At 44.4% G+C, this 25,085-nt stretch overlaps 1 protein-coding gene across 2 annotated transcripts in view; it reads left to right on the top strand.

The window, feature by feature from the left end:
* Positions 1-21,936, top strand: part of LOC118577737 (protein argonaute-1) — a 30,996-nt gene extending 9,060 nt beyond the window's left edge. For both annotated transcript variants that reach the window (XM_036178365.1, XM_036178366.1), the window contains 13 exons: positions 55-142; positions 770-917; positions 6,510-6,629; positions 6,985-7,107; positions 7,242-7,375; positions 11,776-11,960; positions 17,290-17,449; positions 17,630-17,720; positions 18,677-18,871; positions 20,051-20,185; positions 20,748-20,849; positions 21,128-21,327; positions 21,536-21,936. In XM_036178365.1, the coding sequence (XP_036034258.1) occupies positions 55-142; positions 770-917; positions 6,510-6,629; positions 6,985-7,107; positions 7,242-7,375; positions 11,776-11,960; positions 17,290-17,449; positions 17,630-17,720; positions 18,677-18,871; positions 20,051-20,185; positions 20,748-20,849; positions 21,128-21,327; positions 21,536-21,644 (1,790 nt within the window). In that variant the 3' untranslated portion in view covers positions 21,645-21,936. The remainder of the gene's footprint in view (positions 1-54; positions 143-769; positions 918-6,509; positions 6,630-6,984; positions 7,108-7,241; positions 7,376-11,775; positions 11,961-17,289; positions 17,450-17,629; positions 17,721-18,676; positions 18,872-20,050; positions 20,186-20,747; positions 20,850-21,127; positions 21,328-21,535) is intronic.
* Positions 21,937-25,085: the final 3,149 nt, after the last annotated feature.

Below are 25,085 nucleotides of genomic sequence, written 5' to 3'. Positions count from 1 at the left end.
CAAGGGACCATGAACAACCCGTTTCAACCCTGACAAGTAGTGTGTGTATCTCAGGCCTGAAGGTGGAAGTGACCCACTGTGGACAGATGAAGAGGAAATACCGCGTGTGTAATGTTACCCGCCGCCCTGCTAGTCATCAGACGTAAGTTGGCAGCATTGCTGAGCACGGTCATCCAGTAGCAGAGGGCTGAGCTCTGTCACCCACTCCCTTCTTGTGTTGTCCTTCAGAATAAGACTTGCATTGGCCTGTCTTGCCCTGGAGAGAAGCAATGAGAGTTTGGCATCCTCTCCCCAACCTTTCCAGATTGTTTGATTATCCCCATGAGTTTTGCCTTCTTGAGCTCTTGGTTTTCTCCTTGGACCTTTACTATAAAGCATGCGTGGTCCACCAATACTCTTGGGTCTGTAAATAGAGAACATTTCCATTTATTCTTCCTCCTGAAAAAAGCAAAAGTCAGGATCCCTGGGTTAGCTGTAGGAACATCACCAGATTCCATCCCCTCTCTTGATGCCAGGCTGTTGGACTCTTATCTTTAGTGTCTATTCTGTTCAGGCTTTAGAAGTACCGCTGAGTCAGATATGGTTGACTGGTGCAGACTTGTCCATCAGATCTTTGGCTTGTCCAGTGAAGTCTTGTAGCACTCCCTTGCTTCCCCATGAGTGGCAATGACCATAGAGGATGAAGTAAGGCCTGAAGCCTTCGGCTGGGGCTGTGGAGAGGCGGGGTTGGGTGCTGAATTATGATACTTCCTTCTCTTCCTCCAAACAGGTTCCCCTTGCAGCTGGAGAGTGGACAGACTGTGGAGTGCACCGTGGCACAGTATTTCAAGCAGAAATATAACCTTCAGCTGAAGTATCCCCACCTGCCCTGCCTACAAGTCGGGCAAGAACAGAAGCATACCTATTTGCCCCTGGAGGTAAGGCTACCAGAGAATGGCCTGGCTGACACTGGTCATCGGGTCTGGTGAGCTCCCCTGCTCATTCTGAAGTTTGGAAAGATGATTTCTAGGAAGGTGTAAGGTTGTTTTCATGTGACATATAGACTTCCTACCTGCTAAATTTTTTCTTTCTTTCTTTCTTTCTTTCTTTTTTTTTTTTTTTTTTTGGTTTTATGAGACAGGGTTTCTCTGTGTAGCTTTGGAGCCTGTCCTGGATCTCACTCTGTAGACCAGGCTGGCCTCGAACTCACAGAGATCCTCATGCCTCTGTCTCCCGAGTGCTGGGATTAAAGGTGTGTGCCACCACCGCCCGGCCTAAATTCTTTTCTTATGCCCTGCTTTGCTCTCATGTTCTTTCAAGGCTGCTAGGCAGAAGAGCAAGCTGTATTCATTCATTCACTCACTCATTCATTTATTCATTTGAGACAAGTCTTGAACCCTGCTAGGCAGAAGGGCAAGCTGTGTTCATTCATTCACTCATTCATTCATTCATTCATTTATTTGAGACAAGTCTTGAACAGAAGGGCAAGCTGTATTCACTCACTCACTCACTTATTTATTTATTTGAAAACAAGCTGTATTCACTCACTCATTTATTTATTTGTTTGTTTGTTTGAAACAAGTCTCCAGCCCAGGCTGGTGTTGAACTCATATTTAGACAGGGATGACCTTGAACTTCTGATCCTTCTGTCTCCACCTCCCAGGGCCTGGGATTCTAGACACTACCACACTCAGTTTATGGAGTGTTGAGGATTGAACCCAAGGTTTTAGGCATGCCAGGCAAGCACAATGCCAAATGAGCTATGTCCTTAGCCTTATATTTATTGTTTTGTAATTGGTCAGGACAGAGATTTCAGATATTCAGATTTCAGATATTCAGTTATCTCTTAATTTCTCTTTCCTGCTGTCTGTAGTTAGGGATAGTGAGTTACCTGGGAATACAATTATATCTTCTTCTGAAGAAAATGGACACAAATATTCTCTATAATGTAAATCTTGTTTACCTAGTGGTTAATGTGCTCTCTTCTGGGAAAGTCTTTAAATTTCCAGATTTTACATGACTTTGTACTTCACAGGCCTTTGGAATACAGCAGTCAACAAGAAGACAGTCATACTGTTCAAGTCACAGAATACCAGTGTTGAATCTCTGGGCAAAGCCTTGTGAAGAATTTCTGACTGTCTTATGCTCTGGTCTAGTGTGTGATCATGGGTGCCAGTAGGATAGGCATCACCTGAGCTTGTTTAAAATGCAGAATCTCTGTCTATACCAATTGAGTCAGAACCTGTCTTTTAGGAGGATCTAAAAGCAGAGTCATATATACAGTAGATTTGGAGATGTACACACATAGACTCCTCACTTATTCCAGTAGTGGGGTTTGGAGGGCTTCTGTGAACCTTTTTTTTTTTTTTGGTTTTTCGAGACAGGGTTTCTCTGTGCAGCTTTGCGCCTTTCCTGGAACTCACTTGGTAGCCCAGGCTGGCCTCGAACTCACAGAGATCCTCCTGGCTCTGCCTCCCGAGTGCTGGGATTAAAGGCGTGCGCCACCACCGCCTGGCAGCTTCTATGAACTTAAAGCTCAAGCTTTTTCTGAACTTCTAGGGCTCCAGAACCTCATCTAAGGAAGTGAGACTGAAGGGAGAGGACAGCAAAGCAAGAGTTCTGGCTTGTTTAAGCGCAGCTGATACACTGGAAGGGGTGAAGGCAATAAACGTGTTCTCGGAGGTATAGACTGAGGTCTGTAAGGACAGCTCCAGCCAAAGTGACATGTGCTGCAAGCTGATTGTTTTTTTTTTTTTTTTTGTTTTTTGAGACAGGGTTTCTCTGTGTAGCTTTGTGCCTTTCCTGGATCTCGCTCTGTAGACCAGGCTGGCCTCAAACTCACAAAGATCCACCTGGCTCTGCCTCCCAAGTGCTGGGATTAAAGGTGTGCGCCACCACCACCCAATGAAATTTTTAAACAATGTTATTTATGTGAAACAATAGTTTTCAGAGTAAATAATTTACATAATTATATACCTTGTCTTGTATTGTTGCTTATTTAACAAATATTTATTAAGCTCATAATCTATGTTATACATAGATTTAGGTACTAGAAATACAGAAATTAAGTAGACAGGAAAGGTCCCTTCTCTCATGGAACTTGTATTCTTCTATAAAGACAGACAACAAATTGATAAACACGAAGGTAGTTTCAAATGGTAGTGAGTGCTGACAAAGTAATAAAGCAGGTCAAGAGACAGAAGTAAGGATGTGAGGAGGTCAAGGAACTATTTTAGTTATTGTTGTCAAGGGTAGCTCTTTTCGGAGACATTTGATTTGAGCCCCAAATTATGGCTGTCATCCTTGTAATAATAGGAGGACCAAGCTTTCCTGGCAGTAGGAACAGCTACCAAAGCTCTAAAGCAAGACAGTCTGGGTCTTTCTGAGGGACAGAGGGCTGTAGGATATAAAAAGATTTAATAGCTTTATCAAGACATAATTGACATTATAAAAATGTGATAATGTATAATTCAGTGGTACTTAGTATATTCATAGAATTATGCAGACATCATAACTATTTAATTTCAGGATATTTTATCACCCCCAGAAGAAAGCCTGTATTTCTTTCCCTAATGGTCCCTAGTAACCATTAAGCTATTTTCTATCTCTGTGGATTTGCCGTTTGGGACAAACCATGTAAACAGAATCATATAGTCAATGTCCTTTTGTGAATGGCTTTCTTTCTTTCTTTCTTTCTTTTTTTTTTTTTGAGACAGGGTTTCTCTCTGTAGCTTTGGAACCTGTCCAGAGACTTGCTCTATAGACCAGGCTGGCCTCGAACTCGCAGAGATCCGCCTGCTTCTGCCTCCCAAGTGCTGGGATTAAAGGTGTGCACTGCCATGCCTGGCTGTGAATGGTTTCTTTCATTTAGCATAATTGTTCCAAGATTGACCCTCATTGCTATGAGGGTGTTCTTCCTTGATGTAGCTACATCATTTTGTTTCTTCATCATTGACGGGCGTTTGTGTTACGCTTTTTGGCCGATAGAAAAGAAGTACTGCTGTAAGCGCTCGCTCACTTGCTTCTCTGACTCCGTTCTCATCTCTTTTGAATACACGCGTCCGAGTAAACTTACCCATAACTGTTAACGTCCTCAGTGCTGCCAGGTTTGTCTCCCGTTTCTCAGCCCTGTCAGCAGTGAACGAGGATTCCAGTTTCTAGCCAGGAGAGGTTTCTTTTAATTATTTTGGGAGTCCATAGCAGGTTTGAGTAAGAAAGTGTGGATGATTTTGAAGCTCCACCGCTAGGAGCTAGAGATAACCAGTGCCACCAACCTGGTCTTAGTGTTCCTTGCCTGGTCATTCAGGCCTCTGAGACTCCGTGAAATTGTTCGTGTTCAGGTCAGCTCATTCCTGCATTCACCTTTTCTTTTTCAAATTGCCAGCTGCGCATAACATGAAAGTTACCATTTTAACTGTCGAGAGTGTAATTCTGTGACGTTAAGTACGTTCACATTGTTGTTCGACTCCCACCACTGTCTCCAGAAAATGTTCCTCATCTGGAACTGGAACTAAACCCTTTAAAGACCAACCTCCCCTTCCAGCCTTGGCAGCCTGTTCTACTTTCTCTTTCTAGGAACTGACTACTCCTCTAGGTCCTTTATGCAAGTATAAGCATATGTTTATCCTTTTGACTGGCTTATTTCACTTAGCATGATGTCCTCAGGGTTATTCATGTTGTGGTGTGTTAGGATTCTCTTCCTTTTTAAGACATAATACACTTTGTATGTGTATACTATATTGGATTTATATTTCCTAATGCTGATGGACACTTGAGTAGCAACTATGTAAATAATACCGCTGTGGACAAAGCTGTACAAACACCTGTCAACTCTGCTCTCTCTTCTCTTGAATACGTACCCGGCAGTGGAGCTGATGGTTCCCATGGTAATCATATATTTAATGTGAGGAATCACAGTACCGTTTTCCACAGCAGCGTCACTGTTTTGTATTTCCACAGCACTGCACAGAGTTCCAGTTTCTCCGCAGTCCTTTGCTTTCTGGCAGTGTAGATTCTGAAGCTGGGACTGCCTGTGGAGGGCCACAATTGAAAGCATCTTTAGGAAAGTCAATTTCAACAATTCTGGGTGCTCATGTGTAGGCTTTGAAATGTGGAATTTAAAAGCAGGTCCCCTTGACCTGGCTTTCCTTTAATGTGAACTCTGGGAGCTAGGACTAAAGCCAGTGCATACAGAACATCAGCCGTACAGAACATTAGCCATGCAGAACATCAGCCATACAGAACATCAGCCATGCAGAGCATCAGCCGTACAGAGCATCAGCCATACAGAACATCAGCCATACAGAGCATCAGCCGTACAGAGCATCAGCCATACAGAACATTAGACATGCAGAGCATTAGACATGCAGAGCATTAGCCATACAGAACAAGTTACACATTTTCTTGACTTCACAGCATCTTGAGACAGCTAGTGATTTTTATTTGTTTTTAATCATAGCTGAGATGAAAGAAGTTGAGTCTCAGAGCAGTTAAGAGACAAGCCCAAGGTAACATCGTTTAGAAGTACAGAGCTTCACTTCAACAAGTCTGAGACCAGCTGCCTTTCTACTCCGTTATAAGCTTTCCTGTTCCCGTGTCCTGATTAGAAGTCCAAGTTGTATTTGTCATGAGGCATTGTTTTTTGTTTTGTTGTTTTAAAGATTTCTTTCTTTATTGGATGTGCACTGGTATTTTTGCATGTACATACTGTGTGTGAGAGTGTCAGATCCCTTGGAACTGGACTTACAGACAGTTGTGAGCTGCCTTGTGGGTGCTGGGAATTGAACCCCAGTCATCTGGAAGAGTAACCTATGCTCTTTACCGCTGAGCCATCTCTCCAGCCCCTAGGCATTGTTTTTAATTTCCATCTTGTGCACAGACAGAGGAACCAAGTAGCAGGATGGTCCTCATCCTAATAAAGAACACTGCCAGCTAATAGAAATAGTGATTTCTGTGGCTGGAGATAACAGCTCAGTCAGTAGAGTACTTCCTTTGGATGCTTACAGCCCTGGGTTCAGTCTGTAAGCATACCCACCACACACACACACACACACACACACACACACACACACACACACCCCATGCCCCCAGAAATAATGGCTGTACTTTCTATACCTCAGGGCTCAGGAATTTTTAGCTATTTTTGCTCCTCCTGGTTGGTTGCAGATGGAGCAACATACTTCCTGCCACCACTGGAGAACTGCCATAGGAATCTGATTTGTTTATATTATATTGGGTTTTTAAGATTCAAAAGAGCTGTGTACTTGGTCCTTGGGTAAATAATAATGTATGCTATAATGTACTGAGTACAGTGTTCCAGAACTGTGCCCGGCTCTGTGAGTGTTTTATTTAATCCCTGGACACCCTGTGGGATTGTAATTATTTTCACTTAATACATGAGGCCTGATCACAGACCCGGATCGCAAACTCTTGGTCGCATGTATTTGTATCAGTGACCGTAGTCCTTTTCCCCGGTTTTGATAAGGACAGGCTGTGCTCAGGAATGACTGCTTGACCCTTCATTTCCCCAGGTCTGTAACATTGTGGCCGGGCAGCGGTGCATTAAGAAGTTGACTGACAACCAGACCTCAACCATGATAAAGGCTACAGCCAGGTCGGCCCCAGACAGACAGGAGGAGATCAGTCGCCTGGTCAGTGGGACTGCTGAGCAACGCATGCTTGTTCTGAGCCTCTGGGGCCCTTGCGAGCATAGATGCTTTCATGGTCGGTCCAACAAGACCTTCCCTCAGAAACCTGTTTGGACTTGGGCTTTGCAGGGCTGCTCTCGCTTCTTGAGCCTTTAGCGACTTCTTTCTCTTTGTCCCTCCGTTCTAATTCAGCTCCCGTTTGCACTTCCACCCCCTTCATTTTCTATTGCTCCCACCCTTTTTAGGGCTAATTTTTGGCGGCCTCAGCTTCTCTTCAGGGCTCTCTCCTTGGGACCCAGAACGTGAGCAGTGTCGCCGAGCTGCCGGTCCCCTGAGACCCCCTTCTTTTGCTCTGCAGATGAAGAATGCCAGCTACAACTTAGATCCCTACATCCAGGAGTTTGGAATCAAAGTGAAGGACGACATGACGGAGGTGACCGGGCGAGTGCTGCCGGCGCCCATCTTGCAATATGGCGGCCGGGTGAGCAGGGTCAGGGCCAGACAACATCTCTGGGGCGTTTGGGGGGAGTTGGGCTGCATAGCTGAGGGGCTTTTGCTCCCTCCTCACATGGCTCCACTGAGGCTCACCTGGGCGCCCCCTCTGCCTGTTCCTAGAACCGGGCCATTGCTACACCCAACCAAGGTGTCTGGGACATGCGTGGGAAACAGTTCTACAATGGGATTGAGATCAAAGTCTGGGCCATCGCCTGCTTCGCACCCCAAAAACAATGTCGAGAAGAGGTGCTCAAGTAAGGATGGAAGGGGGCTGGGGGCTGGAGGGCGGGGGCCTGGGGGGTGGGGGCTGGGGGGCGGGGGGCTGGGGGGTGGGGGCTGGGGGGCGGGGGGCTGGGGGGGGGGGGCGGGGGGCGGGGGGCTGGGGGTGGGGACTGGGGGGGCGGGGGCTGGGGGCTGGGGGGTGGGTGGGAAGTATCCCAGAGCTGTTGGTTCCATAACCTCTAGGGGTCAAGACTGATCTGTGATCTGCCTTTTCTCTTCTAACTCTGTTTACTTTGTTTTTCTGACTCTCATTTCTGCCTACCTTTTTCTATGCATAATGTAGTCAGAAGACTTCAGGAGCCATATCTGTATCAGAGATGCATTTTAGGATATGACTCTCCTAAGGGAGGCCTGAGTCACTTTATTGTTCTAATTATCATGATTGGTAATAAGTAGTAGTAGTAATAACTATAGTGTTTATGCTCACATTACAATTAAGTGACTAATTTATGTTCTTTCATCTTGGTAGTGAGTAGATGGTGTTTCCGTTGCTTCTCCAGTGCCATAATTAAACACCACAACCAAGGCAACTTATAAGTAAGAGTTTATTGGGCCTTACAGTACCAAAGGATGAGTCTGTGACCAATCATGGCAGGGATGTGGCAGCAGGCAGGTAGGCATGGTGCTAGAGCAATGGCTGAGAGCTCACATCTGATCAAGCAGGAGGAAGGGAGCGAGCGAACTGGAGTGGCCTGTGCTTTTGAAACCTCAAAGCCCACCTTCCGGTGACACACCTCCTCTGACAAGGCCTCCTTCCCAAACAGTTTTCCCGACTGGGAACCAAGCATTCAAGTGTGTGAGCCTCTGGGGGCCGTTCTCACACAAACCACCCTGTGTGGTGCTATTTCAGGAGACCGAGGCTGAAAGAGGTTAAAGGACTTGTCCAAAGCATGCGCGTCAGGAAAGGGTCAGAGCTACGATCCAGTCAGATCTGAGCTTCAGAACTGACATTTCTAATTAGAAGTTTTTTTGTGTTTTGTTTTTGTTTTTTTTCTATCAAGGACCAGCAGTTGGTCCTCTGAACTGTGCTCATCAGTACTAGTTACCAAGTGACCTGAAGTAGGTGCACATGAATTGAGAGGCCCATCATCGTCCTTGAGAGGCTGGGAGTAGTGGCAGTGAGGAAGGGAAAGACAGTTGCCTTCTTAATGAAACAGGTTCGAGAAGTAATGGACTGAGTGAGTAAATAAACAGTAGAAATGTCACTGTAGTCTTTAGTTTTTATTGAGTTAGCTGAAAATACCAGTAAGTGTATATACATGAAAGGTGTGCTTCAGTTTCTGCTGTCTTTTAAGTGGTGGCTCTGTGGATGAGAACTGGATCACTGTATTCTGGTAGTGGGGAAGTCAGTGGAGCTGACCATTTTGGTTGTGACAACGGCTAATGGAGATTTGCGCCCTCTGTGTCGTTAGTTGATAGAGTGACTTCTGTCGGCTCCTGCTGGGTCCAGACTTTCCCCGTACCACACACTGACACATAGCCACCACCGTCATAACTGTCATTTCACTGCAGTGTTTTGTTTCATTTGTTCGGGGGGTTTTTGTTTGTTTTTCTGTCTCCTTTCCTGGATCCATTAGGTTTAGTCTAGGCTGGTCTGGTATTTGGTCTGGCCTTGTCGCTGTACTGCGAGGCTCCCAGCTCTTTGCTTGTATGCCACAGTAATCTCATTGGTAGCTCTCTCTCTTTTCTGCTCCTTTGTCCTGTCCTTGTCTAGGTGTTTTGTTGTTTGGTTGTGTTGTTAAATCTATCGCTTCAGCCTCTTGGGTTTACCAGGAACTGATAAACCTAGGATCTCAGGTTTGGAGTTCAGTGCATCAGGCACTCTTCTCTCTCAGTGACTCCTACATGCGGGGCGTAAAAACGTGACTGTGGATCTGGATCAGTAGTACCTCATTTAATGCATGGTGCTGGGCCAAAGATAGAGATTCCTGAGTTTTCAGCCATGAATACTATGGCATGCCGAGGAGACTCTGGGGAGACTATGCATAGAAAGTAGAAGTTGGAACTAGACCTTAGCAACACTGGGAAGTGAATGAAGCAAAGACTCCCAAGTCTAGAGGAGGACACAGGGCTCAGCACAGAGTAAAGCGTCCTTTTCATGAAGACAGTGGGGGACAGAGGCTGTGCGGGCTTGGAGACTGGTCAGTGGTGGGTGAACAGAGTCTGGTCTGTTGATGTTTTTGTCTGCTTTATCACTGCAGTTGTGTTGCTGTCAGGATACGGCCTTCTACATTCTAGAGCATCTGAGTCCTTTTTGGTTCCTAGCATTAGACTCAGTATCCTGACCACAGTCTGGTATTGGAGGGAAGGAAGGGAATACTCACTCTTGAAGTCAAGACCCGTCAGTAATGAAGTCTGGGAAAACAGCTGATTAATGTTTTGGTAGCTATACTACAGTTGTATGAAGCAGAGTAAAGGAAGAAATGCTGTTAGCAGACCATTAAAGCCCTCTTTTTTACAGGAGGCAGTGGTTAGCTTTTAGTGAGTTATTCATTCATTCATCCATTCATTCATTCCATTTTTGAGTGGAGGTGTTGAGACAGTATTCTTGGGACAGTGTCATTCTGTATCTCTCATCCTGACTCACTCTCAAATGTCGGGATTATGAGTGTATGTGTGCCTTGAGACCTGTAGATTGGAGGGCTTTTTTAATGTTATCATTTATTAGTTTTTGTTTGTTTGTTTAAAGGATTTTTTTAAAAATAATGTACTAATGGACATGATACATCCTGCTTATAATTCCAGCACTGAAAATCTCAGCACAGACAGAAAATTGCCTCATGTTTGAGGTCATCTGGGGCTACATATAATGACTTTCAAGCCAATCAGGCCCACATAGTGAAACTATCTAAAAAAACCTGAAATAACTGTCTTAGTTAGGGTTTCTGTTGCTGCGCTAAAACACCATGACCATAAACAACTTGGGGAGGAAAGAGTTTATTTTGCTTACTGGCTTGCTCACCCTGCTTTCTTATGCTTCAGAGGACCACCTGCTCAGGACTAGTACGTACCACTCACATGGCCTGGGCCCTTCCACATCATTCACTAATTGAGAAAATGCCCGAAAGGCTTTTCTATAGATGAACTTTGTGTGTGTGTGTGTGGATTGTGTCAGATTCCCTGGAACTGGAGTTACAGATAGTTGTGACCTGCCAAGTGGGTGCTGGGAATTGAACCTGGGTCCTCTGGAAGAGCAGTCAGTGCTCATAACCACTGAGCCATCTCTCCAGCTCCTCTACAGATGAATCTTATGAAGGCATTTTCTCAATGAAAATTGAGCCTTCTCTCAGATGGCTCTAGCTTTTTGTTGTTTATGAAAAGTTAGCCAGCACAGTGATAATAATAATATGTAGGAATAATATAGTCCACATTCATAGTTTTATCATGTTTCTTCATTCTTTTTAAACAATATAAATTTGGCATTCTTTGATGTCCTGCATTCTAGTTTCATTCTTCTCTCCAGATGTAGTTGCTAATATGAATTATAATCTTCTTACCCATTTTTTAAGGATGTATATGTGATTTTAAATTTGCATAAATTATACTGTATCTACCGTATGTATTTTTATTAAATATGTGAAGAATACACCCTGAACTGTCATTGATATATATGTGGTATATATTTTTGAAACATTCATTTCTGTTCTTTGTTGATTATTGCTTTTATTAATTAAGTTTTTCAGGGCTGAGTGTGAATCCAAGGCTTTGTACATGCCAGACAGGCACTTCACTGCTGATTGCTTTACTTTAAATGATAAGATTTTTATAAACTAAATTGCTTGCCTTTCATTTTTGTATATTTATGTAACTTGGTTATTTTACTGTACTACATCCACCCACTTTACCAACTCTGCAGCCTTTCTCAGGATAAAGCCTATAGCCAGAGGAAAGAGGCTTGCTTAATGATTGACCCTTTGCCTTAGTGAATGAGTGGGGGGCTCATCTTTTCCTGAGCACCTTCTGTGCTTCCATCACTGGTAGACGTCCTTTACTCTGGGCACAAAAGCCTTGCACTCAGGCATCTGTTTGTGTGTGTGTGTGTGTGTGTGTGTGTGTGTGTGTGTGTGTGTGTTTTCCCCTGTGGACATGTAATGGAGTACAGATATCCATAGGTCTCACTCACACAGAAAGACGAGAGCCTTGAGAATTTCCACAAATCCCTTGTCTGTTCTGTTCAGCTCCTTTAGTGCTTTCTCTAGTTGAGCAAGCTCTGTCTTGTTTTCCTCTACAATAAATGTAGTTTTTTACATCAGCTGTGGTTGGATCTTTCATGTTACAATCTCACAGTGCTGAACATCCAAGATGGAGGCGTTTGATCCATCAGATTCAGTGGGGTTTATCACACCCTGCCATGACCATGTTTATGCTACAGGAACTTCACAGACCAGCTGCGGAAGATTTCCAAGGATGCAGGGATGCCCATCCAGGGTCAGCCTTGTTTCTGCAAGTACGCACAAGGTGCAGACAGTGTGGAGCCCATGTTCCGACATCTCAAGAACACCTACTCGGGACTGCAGCTCATCATTGTCATCCTGCCGGGGAAGACGCCAGTGTATGGTACAGTTCTCCGGGGACAGTGATAATAATGATAGGATTTGTTTCACGGCAGCTCTCTAGGGGCTTCTAGGGAGGAGTCAGTGGAGAATTTTGGCTTTAGCCAGAGATGTTCACTAATGTCAGTTTTTTGTTTGTTGTTGTTTTTTTTAAATCAGAGAAATATTCTGTCTGAACAATTGAGTCATTCGATTTTACTTACCTGTTACACTCCATCCCATTTCCTAGGCCCCTCTGTGACAGGGTCTTTCTGGCAGGCTGAGGTAGTGGGATAGAGATGGGTCAGGCCAGGTAGCTGTCACTTAGGAGTGTGTTATTTATTAGGACGTTATGAGCTCAGGCTGAATACGTGGCGCTTCTGCTACTGTCCTGCCTAGTAGTAAGTAGCTTGGGCTTTTTGCAACGTTTCTCCTTGTTTCCTCTTTCTCATTTTACAAACTGTAAGTCCCTTACTCCGTTTCCCCCCCTTATCTCTGCCTGCTTCAGAAACTGTGCTCTCCTTTTCCTTCACTTCGGGTTTTCTTCCCATCCAGTTTTGGTACCTTTGGGACTTCATGCCTCTCAGCCTTTCACATCTGCAGATTAACTGTCCTGAAGCACACTGCAACAATTTTGCAACGTCTTTACGCATTTTTCCCACTGCTTTTCTCTCTTTGACAGGGTGGGTTTTACATTCTCTGGGCACTCCCTCAGCAGCCTCTTACTCTCCAGCTTGCTTCCCCTGTCTTGTCTACTTTTCTCCTCAGGCAGGTCTGGGATTGAGGGCCTGGTTTTGTTCTTCTTCCTTTGACTTCTGGATACATTTCCTGTCTCTATTTTTGTCATTACCAGGAATGCCTGGTATTCTAACACTTTCTCTCCTTTTCCTTCTGTCTTCTATTGATATTCTCACTCATTTTGGTTGCTTTGGCCGTTACCTATTACTGTAATATGATTGTGTGTGTGTGTGTGTGTGTGTGTGTGTGTGTGTGTGTGTGTGTAGTTTGTTTTGTTTTCTGTTTTTCGGACAGGTGTTCTCAGTATAGCTTTGGCTGTCTTAGAACTCATGAAGAGCCACCTGCCTCTGCCTCTGAGTGCTGGGATTAAAGGCATGCACCACCACCGCCTGGCTTAGTACTATTATAATCTTAAAACCAGTTCTTGAATTCTCTTCAGTTCCTCTTTTTTGTCCTCTCTCTTTCTGCAGGTTTATTGATCGTCTTTTCTAATCTTTCTTCTCAAGGAAGAAAAATCAGACTTTTTAAAAACAACAGTAAACCCCCAAACTTCACTGGCCCTCATTCAGTACTACATAAAGGACTCTCGGGGCCTGATGTTGTGTAACCTTTCACCTTTTTCCTGCACTGTTCACGTAACAAACGTACTGTAAAGTCACTTTCTCTGAAATGAGATCCCAAATCCAGTCCTTCCTATACCAGTCAACCACCTGAGGCAGATCGCCACACTGCTCCGAGCTTGCTGAGGGGGTTATGTAAAAGCGACTTCTAGAGAGTCCTTGGCAAGAGCAGGCACTTTAAAGATCACTCTGTGATTGTGCTTTCCTCTCTGGTTGTGTTTTGCTTCCATCATTTTTTGTTTATTTGTTTGTTTGTTTGTTTGTTTTTCTGCTTGAAATGTCTGAATATTCTCTTTGCCCATCTTACCAGTAAAATTTTCTTCACCTTTCAAAACCTAGTTCAAATTATACTTATTTTCTGTTATCATCATTTTACTTAGAGGATATATATATGTGTGTGTGTGTGTCTTTTTTTTTTGTTTCGTTTTTTGGGTGGTTTTTTTTTTTTTTTTTTTTTGATGGGCTGTAATTTACTATAGCCTCTCACCCAAAGATCTACCTGCCTCTGCCTTCCAAATGCTGGTATTAAAGGCATGTGCCATCATGCTTGGCCTTTTTTCTCTTTTTAAAAAATTTATTTATTTATTAATTAATCAACCATTTAATTTTACTTATGATATTCATTAATTATACTCATTAATTACATTTGTGGTATTCATTGATTACATTTGCAGTATTCATTCAATAATTTTATTTATGATATTCATTAATTACATTAATTGTATTTATTATATTCATGATATTATGTCCTGATACTACTGTCCATTTGTGGGACTTTTCCTTCCGTCACAAAAACAGAGATTCTGTACTTAGGAAATCATTGCTCTATATTACTTTCTTCTCCATCTTGAGATAACGTTTAATCCTCTGTCTATAAATTTGTATATTCTATATATTTCATGTAATACAATTCTATAGTATTTGTCCTTTTTTTTTTTTTGAATGTAAAACCATTTTATGTACAACTGCAGGAGAAATAATACACAGATAGCTTGAACATAAAAACAAGTTATAATTCAAAAATCCATGGTTATTTTAAGCAGTAAAATATTTTCTCTGTAGAAAATAGTAAAAATGATAACATTTCCCAATAAGTCCTTTTAAGCCAAATGATAGCTGACTTATACATATAAATATTGATTAGATTCTGGGATACAGAAGAAACCTATCTTCATCTGTTCAGAGGACTATGTTTTACTTAAGTTGTGTAAGTGAAATTCCTATTCATCTTCTTCACTGTTTGATTTGCAGCAGACATTTTTCTATAGACTAATCCATAATCTAAAAAGATTTTAGCCTCCCCTCCTGAAAGTACAGCCAGCATTTTCTTTCATCACCTTTATACAGTACAAATTCTTATCCTAATAGTGAAATGTTTCACTAAAGCTTGCCCAGTGATTAGGCAAAACCAAAACTTATTATAAGCCACAGTCATCCCAAGGTCCCCCGCTACCAGGTAGCCTCCCTGGATCTGTGGGTTGCAGTCTGATTGTCCTTTGCTTTATATCTAGTATCCACTTATGAGTGAGTACATACCATGTTTGTCCTTCTGAGTCTGGGTTACGTCACTCAGGACCCATCCTTTTCTAGTTCCATCTACTTTCCTACAAATGTCATGATGTCATTGTTTTTCTCTGCTGAGTAGTACTCCATTTGTGTATATGTACCACATTTTTTTAATCCATTCTTCAGTTGATGGGCATCTAGGTTGTTTCTAGCTTCTGGCTATTATGAATAATGTTGCTATGAACATAGTTGAGCAAGTATCTTTGTGGTATGATTGAGCATTCCTTGGGTTTATGCCCAAAAGTGGTGGTATGGCTGGGTCTTGAGGTAGATTGATTCCCAATTTTCTGAGAAACCGCCCTATTGATTTTGCCAGTGGTTGTACAAGTTTGCACTCCCACCAACAGTGGAGGAGTGTTCCCCTTGCTCCACATCCTCTCCAACATAGACTGTCATTAGTGTTTTTGATCATAGCCATTCTGACAGGTGTAAGGTGGTACCTCATAGTCATTTTGATTTGTATTTCTCTGATGACTAATGATGTTGAGCATTTCCTTAAATGTCTTTCAGCCATTTGAGATTCTTCTTTTAAGATTTTTTTTTTTTCATTTTAAAGTATGTGTATGTGTGCCTGTGTTTATGAGCATGTGAGTTATAGGCCGTTGTGAGTTGCCCGACGTGGATACTGGAACCAAACTTACTGTTGTGTATATATCACCATGTCCAGCTTGAAGATACTATTTTGCTGTCTTTAATTTCTTTAATTTGTTTTTCATGTTGCACATTTGGAAATAATCTAAAGGTAAAGAGAGCAAACATTCTACTGCTTTTCTGTCCCTGGCAGTTGCCCACTGCTGTTGCCGAGGCTGGAATCTCAGCCTTCTGTTCACTCCTAGCGTCTGCAAGTGGATACAGGGGACATTATCTTCGGAATGTCGATAGCTTATGGATGTGAGATTTCTTCCCTCTCTGAAGTTCCAGCCTCTTGTGGTCAGCGTGTCTCTGCTGTCTTCAAAAAGATGTTTTGTCTGGCTTTTCTGAATGTTGATTTCTAAAGATTTGTAACTAACGTCTCACTCTTTTAGAGAAGTAAAAAGGATTTCTTTAGTCTTTTAAATATGCTCCCATTGAAAACCATTCCAAACTCTTCCTCCGTGTTCGTATTGTATATCACTAAAACAGTTCTTGTTTCTACACACTTTTTGTTGTTGTTGTTGTTTCAGTATCACTAAATACAAAGAACATTAATGTTTCTCATTTTACCTGATCTCTCAGCTGCATTTGACTTCGTTAATTACTTGTTTCTTCTTTTCCTTTGGTACATACTACTACACTGCCTTGGTCTTCCCCCTACCTCTGGTGACCTCTCCTTTGCAGACTTATCTTCTTTGGCTTGTTCTGCAAATGCAAGGTTTCCTTCAACTTTTTTACTGCTGACTTTTTGGCTTCCTAGCCCCAGGAGCTTCTGAAACTATCTTCTCTTTGAACTCCATCTTTGTTAGTGACCCACCAGAGCATGCCTTCAATTACTATTTATACTTCAGTATTGCACAAATTTGCAATTGGGAAAAAAAAACAAACAACTTTCAACCACCATGCCTGTTTGCCTAGTTATATCCTTACTATGCTTCAAACTCAAAGAAATTATAATCTATTCCTGTTAGGAAAACTAAAGACTTAAAAGGAATCCATTAACAAGGTATATGTGTGAAAATATCACAATGAAACCCATTATTCTGTACTAGACTGAAAACTTATTAATGAAATAATCCATAAAAGCTCATTTCCCTAATACAGAGTCTATAACTGAGTTCTTAGATATCTCTTGAACTCATATATTTTCTTATCGACAACTCGGCTACCTTTTTCTGTGCTAGGGATTGAGCTAGCCACTTACTGGTGTTAAACACACACTGTATCACTTCCTACAACCCAGACCCTCAGCCACCTATCTAAGTAAGCTACCCTTACTTTTCTGTAGCTCGGCACCGGGGTCACATTCTTTTCTTTTGGCTCAGAACTACTCAAAAATACCTTACTATTTCAGATAGACTGTCGCTTGCTCTTTTTTTCTTTTTCTTTTGAGACTCTTACTGTATAACTCAGGCTACCATTAAAGTCATGCTCTCCCTGCTTCAGTTCCCAGTTGCTGGGGTCATGGGTGTCAAACCATCATACCTGGCTCAGGGTACATTTTTGTGTGTTTCCCCTCCGCTGGGACTGCCCTCTTGGAAACCCTCCTTTCCAGATTTCAGTTCAGTTATCACATGCTCCTTATTACCCCTCTTATACATTCTTACAGCTCTGTTTACCACTATTACATTTTTTGTGGTTTTAAAGATTAGTATTAGATATTAAGCACTAGAAGAATAAGGACCAGGAACTCTCTATTTCTAGTCATTGTGTTCCCTAGAACTTCATATAGGTGTGACATCTAGTAGACTTTCAGTAAATTTGCTGAATGCACTGATCCGTTCTCTCTGCTCATAGCTGAAGTGAAACGTGTTGGAGATACACTCTTGGGAATGGCAACACAGTGTGTGCAGGTGAAGAATGTGGTTAAGACCTCACCTCAGACTCTGTCTAATCTCTGCCTCAAGATCAATGTCAAACTTGGCGGCATTAACAACATCCTTGTTCCACACCAGCGGTATGAACTCTTATTCGCTTGCTTTTGTCAAGATAGCCTGCTGTGGGTTGATGCAAAGACAGGAGCCCTCTCCAGACAGAATGACCGGAACGGAAGAGGGAGGAGACCAGAATGGGGTCTGGGTGGCACCAACCAGGGAAGACTCAGTCCCTCACCATTTTGTTTTCTTTCCTCGCTCAGCTCTGCTGTTTTTCAACAGCCAGTGATTTTCCTGGGAGCAGATGTTACACACCCCCCAGCTGGGGATGGGAAGAAGCCGTCTATCACAGCGGTGAGTGATTCTTTTTAACTCTGAGTTCCATGCCCAAGCCTTGCTCTCTCAGTACACCATCCCTGCTACCCGTTAACCGAACTCTGAATGGCACCTTCTGGAGGAAGGGGTTGCGGGAGGAGGAGCTGGGGTTAGGGTAGTGAGAATGTAGCCTGTGGCCAGAAACTTTGTCTCACAATCTCTCTCTCTCTAGGGGATCGAACCCAGGGCCTTGTGCTTGCTAGGCAAGTGCTCTACTACTGAGCTAAATCTCCAACCCTCTCTATTTTTGTTTTTCTTTTGCACTCCAGTTTTGGGGAGGGTAAGGAAGTGACTATGTATCTCTTCCCTGGAATCTCTTTTAAGGGAATTACTTTCAGGATTGGCCTTTCTTTCACTTCTGCTTCACTTTGACCATTGATCCATCAAGCAGATTAACTGTCTCCACTCCTTATGATGTCTGGAGCACTTCGGTTTTTCCCTCTTTCCCTTTTATAGTGGGTATCAGACCCAGAACCTTGGTCTATTAGGAAAGCATTTCACCTCTGAAGTAGAGAGTCTCATCCCTAGGGCACTTAATTTGACAGAAACAATGAAAATATATATATAATGCAGCTGCATGAAAGTGGATCAGGAGTTCAAGGTCATTCTTAGGGCTCACGTCATTGTGATGGGTGAAGGTATTTTCTGTGTATTGCAAGGGCACTGAAAGCAAAAATTCTTACCACATATTAAGGGAATCTGCTTTTGTGGCAGAACAGATTGAAACCAGTGTTTGTTGGATCTTAACCCCTGCTCAGTTTCTTTGCATAGAGACCAGGTAGGTACTCTGATGCCAAGACTCCTGGTCTAGGAACACATCAGGCGATCTCGTCCAGTTCTGCAGCGTTCTTACCTAGCAGTCCTTTCCCACAGCCATTATGGCACAGCAAGAGAAGAGGACATTCTCGAAGCTGCTGCTTTCTCCTTGTCGTCAGGTGGTAGGCAGTATGGACGCACACCCCAGCCGCTACTGTGCTACCGTGCGTGTGCAGCGCCCCCGGCAGGAGATCATTGAAGACCTGTCCTATATGGTGCGGGAGCTGCTCATCCAGTTCTACAAATCCACCCGCTTCAAGCCCACCCGAATCATCTTCTACCGAGATGGGGTCCCTGAGGGCCAGCTCCCCCAGGTATGGTTCCTAGGGGCTAGTTCATTTTCTTGTTGAGGCCAGAGGACTGCTTTTCACAGCTAATGGTGCTGGGAGAGGCCCTGAATCACAAGTGAGGAGAAGGGTAGTAACTCTGTAGACTTTGTTTCAACACTGTTTCTAGTGCCTTTTGGTAGTTAGTGTTGAAGACCATTTAGACTAGCAGTTCTCTTTCTTTCCAGACAGGGGCTCACCAGTCGCTCTGCTAGGCCTGGAACTCACCAGGCAGACCAGGCTGGCTTCAACTCACAGAGATTCCCTGTCTCTTCCTCCTGAATGCTGGGATTAAAGGTGTCTGCCACCATTCAGACTAGTTTGGATATTGTAATTTTTGGTGTCTTCTCTATAATTTTTGGTTCTGTGTCTTTTTTTTTTCTTTCCTTCTTTCTTTCTCTCTTTCAAGACAGGGACTCACTATGTAGCTTGGCCTGGAATTCACCAGGTAGACCAGGCTGGCCACAAACTCACAGAGAATTGCCTGCCTCTGTCTCCAGAGCACTAGCCTTAAAGGTGTGTACTACCACACCTTTCTAGTTCCCCATCTTTTGTTTTGTTTTTGTTTTTCGAGACAGGGTTTCTCCTTGTAGCTTTGTGCCTTTTCTGGAACTCACTCTGTAGACCAGGCTGGCCTGGAACTCACAGAGATCCACCTGCCTCTGCCTCCCGAGTACTGGGATTACAGGCGTGCGCCACCACCACCCGGCAAGATTTATTTATTTTTTTATTTATTATGTATACAGTGTTCTACCTCCATGTATGTCTGCAGGCCAGAAGAGGGCGCCAGATCTCATTACAGATGGCTGTGAACCACCATGTGGTTGCTGGGAATTGAACTCAGGACCTCTGGAAGAGCAGTCAGTGCTCTTAACCTCTAAGCCATCTCTCTAGCCCTTAGTTCCATGTCTTAATGTAATTCTGTAAGATCTCTTTTTGCATGGAGACTAGATAGGTACTGCCTTCTGATGCCAAGGTTCCTAGGTTTTCTAGGAACATATCAAATGAATATGAGTATCAGGACCTCTGATTTCTAATTGTTGAGCATCAGTTTATGAAGCTTATGTGCAAAAAGCCATATACAAGTTGTAATGTTTTTAGTTCAGTGGTGCCTTTGAACTCACCAAGGACCATGTGTCCTTTTCTGCCTCTTTACCTTGTGCCTAGATCCTTCATTATGAGCTGCTTGCCATTCGAGATGCCTGCATCAAACTGGAAAAAGACTACCAGCCTGGGATCACTTACATTGTGGTGCAGAAACGCCATCACACCCGCCTGTTTTGTGCAGACAAGAATGAGCGAGTGAGTGAAGAAATGTTGAGGCCACCAATACCCTCCTCCTGTCCCCTTTATTTTGAGAGAGAAGTCTTGAGAGAACGTCTGGGAATTTAGTGGTTTTTCCTGTGTATCCTCCCATGGCTCTGTGGCCCATCCTCTACCACTTTCTTTCCCTTAGTGCCTCCTCCTCCTCTCCTTCCCTTATACTTCCTCTCCTCCTCCTAGCTCCCTGGCCTAGATTTTATATATATATGCCAGCTCCCAGAGATGGGAAAGGGAACTACCATTTATTGAACTTCTCCCATGTGCCAGACCCTGTCCAAGGAGTCTGCCTCACAGCAGCTCTGTGAGGCAGGTACTGTTAGTGTCTCCGTTTAACCTCAGAAAGGTTAGATGACTTGCTAGTGAATAGCAAAACCAGGGTTCAGACACTTGACTTTGGAAGCCTATTGTCTCAAGACCTAGTTCCCTGCGGGAATAGAAACTTCTTTGTCTTTGGAATTCTGGGAGAGAAAGAGTAGAGTCCAGTTAAGGCCCTGGTCGGGGCCGGGCAGGTCTTGGGATCTTGGTGGCTTTGTCTCTACAGATTGGGAAGAGTGGGAACATTCCCGCTGGGACCACGGTGGACACCAACATCACCCACCCGTTCGAGTTTGACTTCTATCTGTGCAGCCATGCAGGCATCCAGGTAGCTGGGCCACGTCCTGGGGTTTTGTTGGGTCAAGGCTTAGTTGGCTATCCCTACTGCATCTAGACTGTGTCTTACAGCCGTGTCCATTAAAAGCGGAACTGTTGTTTGTAAGCCTCTAGGATACCTGCAGGTTGCTGTATAATACTTTTATGTCTGTGTCTTCATGGGGGCTAGGGTATGGTCATCCAGCCTAGCCACATTCTTAATCCGTACTGTTCTTTTGTAAGCGACCATCCCCTTTGCCCAATCGTGGACCACTTCCCTTTTTTCCCTAGGGTACCAGCCGACCATCCCATTATTACGTCCTTTGGGATGACAACCGGTTCACAGCAGATGAACTCCAGATCTTGACATACCAGCTGTGCCACACTTACGTACGATGCACACGTTCTGTCTCTATCCCAGCACCTGCCTACTATGCCCGCTTGGTGGCTTTCCGGGCACGATACCACCTGGTAGACAAGGAGCATGACAGGTAAAGGCTGGCTGCTTTCTTCTTGCTTCAGCCTCTCATGCCGACCCTTTCGACATTTGTTGGTAGAAGGAAGTGAATGTTATCCTACCTAAACCTGGGTTGGTGTTTTCTCTTAATTTGGTATGTGAATTGGCGCTGTAGGGATGGGTGGGGGAATTAGCAGCAGTTCAGTTTACCAGGAAGGACTTTTCATATTTTTCTTTTTCAGTGGAGAGGGGAGCCACATATCGGGGCAGAGCAATGGGCGAGACCCCCAGGCCCTGGCCAAAGCTGTGCAGGTTCACCAGGATACTCTACGCACCATGTACTTCGCTTGAAGGCAGAACGCTGTTACCTCACTGGATAGAAGAAAGCTTTCCAAGCCCTGGGAGCTGTACCACCCAAATCCAGAGGAAGCAAGGAAGAGGGAGGTGGGGTCGGGAGTTGTATGGGAGACCTTGTTTCTATCTGCAGAGGGGATCTAAGGGTGGGAAGAGGACCAGCAAGACAGACTACCAGCCAGAAATCTGATAGCAACCTCATGTCCCCCCACCCCCATCGTGTTACATCTGACCCCACTGGACCAAAAGGGGCAGCGTTAGTGCCCACCATACACACACTTGTCTCGTGTGACTACTCACAGTGCTAAAGACTCATGCTTGACAGCTTGCTAGGGTCGGCTCTGCAGTCCTGTGGTCAAATGCTGGTATGTTTGGGTTTGATAATTCTAGATGAGAGGGTGAGGGGCTTGAGAAAGCGGGTGGGAGGAGGGAAGGAATTTTTAGGAGCCTTAATCAGAAAAGGTCTAGATTTGTTTAAGAAGAAAAATGAAAACAGACTCAGATCAATATTTTAGGATACTAGATGTTTTCATGGGTTCAGAATCCAGTTTGTAGGGAGATTTTTAATGCTAATGGTTTGGGTTGCTCCTCCCCAGCTGCCACTCCCCCACCCCCCAATTATTCCTCTCCATGTTTTCTACCCCATATGCCTCTTCCCTGACAGACACCCAGCCCCTAGTAACACTTACGGCACTATGGCACTTAGCTCTGAAGTGACACGACCCTGTCTTCCTTCCGCCCGCTGGTGGGTAACAGTGCCTTCCCTGTAACGGTAATGCTGCACAACTGCAACCTTTTGTACCTTTCTTGGTGGGACGGGGTGTGGGGGGAGAGGAGGTCAGGAGGGAGGGAAGAAATATCCCAACGCCAGCAAGCCTCCCGCTAGGGTGCCAGCTGTCTTTCATTTGAAGGAATTGACTTCCATATTCATTGAGCTTTTAGAAAAGGTCACAACCTCAAGATGGTTAAAATCCATTGACATTTGCACTTTCAGACGTGACAAGTCTCCGAGCTGCTGAGATGACTGGCCCTTGGCCTTTGCCCTTTAGCTCCCTCTTTTCCTTGGCCCCCCACCCCCACCCTGCCAGGTCTAGAGTTACTGTGGTAGCATTTCTCATGCTTGGCTTCTTTTCCCTGATGATCAAGTCTCTTTTGTTTCAATATTTCTTAACTGGGGTGTCTCATAACACAAGATCTTTAGGACTAAAATAAGAAAACAGAAATCTAAATGTTATTTTTATACCATAACTTGAGTCTATTGCCAAAATCTGGAAATCCCTCTCATACTGGATGAGTTTGCATCCCAGAAACATGGAGCCATCAGAAGGAACTGTGGCCCTGACTTGTATTCTGGCCTGGCTAAGTAGGGGGTGGTTGTCTCCCTAAGGCGGGGCTCAGCCTCTGCCCTCCCTCTCTGTAGACAGTACCTTTTTCTTGCCTCAGTGCCCTCCACTGCCCCACCCTGCACTCTCCTGTAAGTGAATCTTCCCCGTCTCTGGACTGGACTGTCCTTTGATCCTTTGACTAACGGAGGTTCCAGCATGTCCTCTGGACAGGCTGGAGAATTTTGCTGCTCCCTGTTGCTTCTGTTTACACAAATGAATTTTTCCTATTTCCCACTAGGGCATGTGAGTGGGTGGCATAGGCTTTTCTTTTTCTCCTCCTCTCTCGAGATACTGGGGTTCAGCTGGTTTGCAGGACTGGAAAAGAAGTGGGTTCTAGCTTTGTCCTTGCTGACCTTGAAGCAAGGCGCCCTCTTTCCTTGACTGTCCTTTTCTTCCTGCACCACTGCTTGGGATGGGGAATTTGAACCTTGGTGTACAGAGTCCCCTTCTAAGGAGCCTGAGCTTAGGTTTGCCCTACTCTGGTGATGAAGCCATGATATTTTAGATCTCGCCCAGGCTTAGAGGCCAGCTGTTGAAAGGAAGGTCTAAATCCTGGCCTGTGGAGTCAAAACCTCTCTCCAGTAGGCCTTGTACAGACCCAGGTTTGCTATGCAAACAGTCCAGGTTCAGTCGTGGCTGGCTGCATGGTTTAGGAACTACCCAAAAGGTAGCACGAACATTCCTTATGGAAAAGCCCAGGACTGTTGAGTAGTTCCTCCTGTACTTTTTTTCCTGCTGGCTACAGTATGAAGTGCCCCATGGGCACAAGCCCAGCTGAAGAACAGAACAGAGGGCTCTGGGAAGAGGCAGCTCACTGGAGAGCCTACATTCCTTACACAAGTGCCTAAAGAGAGTGACGCCAACACTCCATCTGCCCTGTCCATCGCCTTCATATACAGTCTACTTCTTGTCCCGTCACCCTTAGGGGAGGGAGCTCTCCACAGACGTGTGCTGTCAACTGGGGTACATTTGGGGGCTTGGATAAGGACACTATTCCCGGAGGGTCCAGTCATTCACCAGCATTTGCAGATGCCCATAGGGAACAGGTGGCTGCCACAACTCCAGCAACAAGTTTTTGTTCTTTCCTTTTGTCTTTGCCTCACTCTCCAGTTGGGTTTCAAGCTAGGGATTGGAAAGCAGTTTTAGTCCTTTGGTATTTATGTGCCATTCAAGAAATAAAAGCAAGAGAACACTGGGCATGGTGGCCCATGTCTGTAATTCTATAATCTCAGCAATAAGGCTGAAGCAGAAGATTGGCAAGTTCAGGGTCAGCCTGGGCTGCTCAGTGAATTCCAGGCCAGGGTGTACTACATAGCAAAACCATGTCTCAGAAAAAAATAAAAAGGAAAATCGAGAAAAGTAATGTGGGTAATACAACTTCTTGCTGTGATTACAAAACAAAACAAATCCTTCAGATTTAACTGCTCTGGACCATGTGGGTTCTCCTCATTCAAAGGCAGTGTGCACGCATTAAAAGTAATGTTGCCGCACAGGTCAGCTCACTTGGGTTTGGTTTGAGTGGTGCGTGGTGCCAAGCTCCACGGAAGCACTGGGAGGAGTCAGTCCAGCTTCACCTTCGATCTCTTTCTCCTTTTCCCTCACCCCTCTGTTGGCTTCCCTTTTCCTCTTCTGGCTTTCCCTGGCTTCCTTTTCCCTCTTCACTCAGCTTGCTTGCTGGCTGGCCTGCCTGCCTGTCTGCCTGTGTGATAATGAATTCTCTGCATGGCTGCAATGATCCCACTGTTAGTTGGCAAGGTCAGGCTTTGCTCATTGACTACAGAAGACCAAAAACCTGTTTCTCGTGCCCAGGGTGTTAACCCTGGGTTGCACTGTCCTCAAGCTTACAGATCAGCAGGCCTGTCCAACCGACAAAATCAGTAGGGTTTCTGGCAGTTTCAACGCCTCTCCATTCTGTGGAACTGATTGCTCTCGTTTCTAGCTCTGCTTCTCTTTCTCACCACCTGGGGCCTCTCTTTGCTGAGAATGTCCTAGAGTTGAACTGCTTGGGTATTAAAGACTAGCCGGCTGGAGGGTGGATTTAGAAGAAGAGTGA

The sequence above is a fragment of the Onychomys torridus genome, chromosome 2, assembly GCF_903995425.1.
Source record: "Onychomys torridus chromosome 2, mOncTor1.1, whole genome shotgun sequence".
Classification (NCBI taxonomy): domain Eukaryota; kingdom Metazoa; phylum Chordata; class Mammalia; order Rodentia; family Cricetidae; genus Onychomys; species Onychomys torridus.
This window is presented reverse-complemented; position numbering and strand designations above follow the sequence as displayed.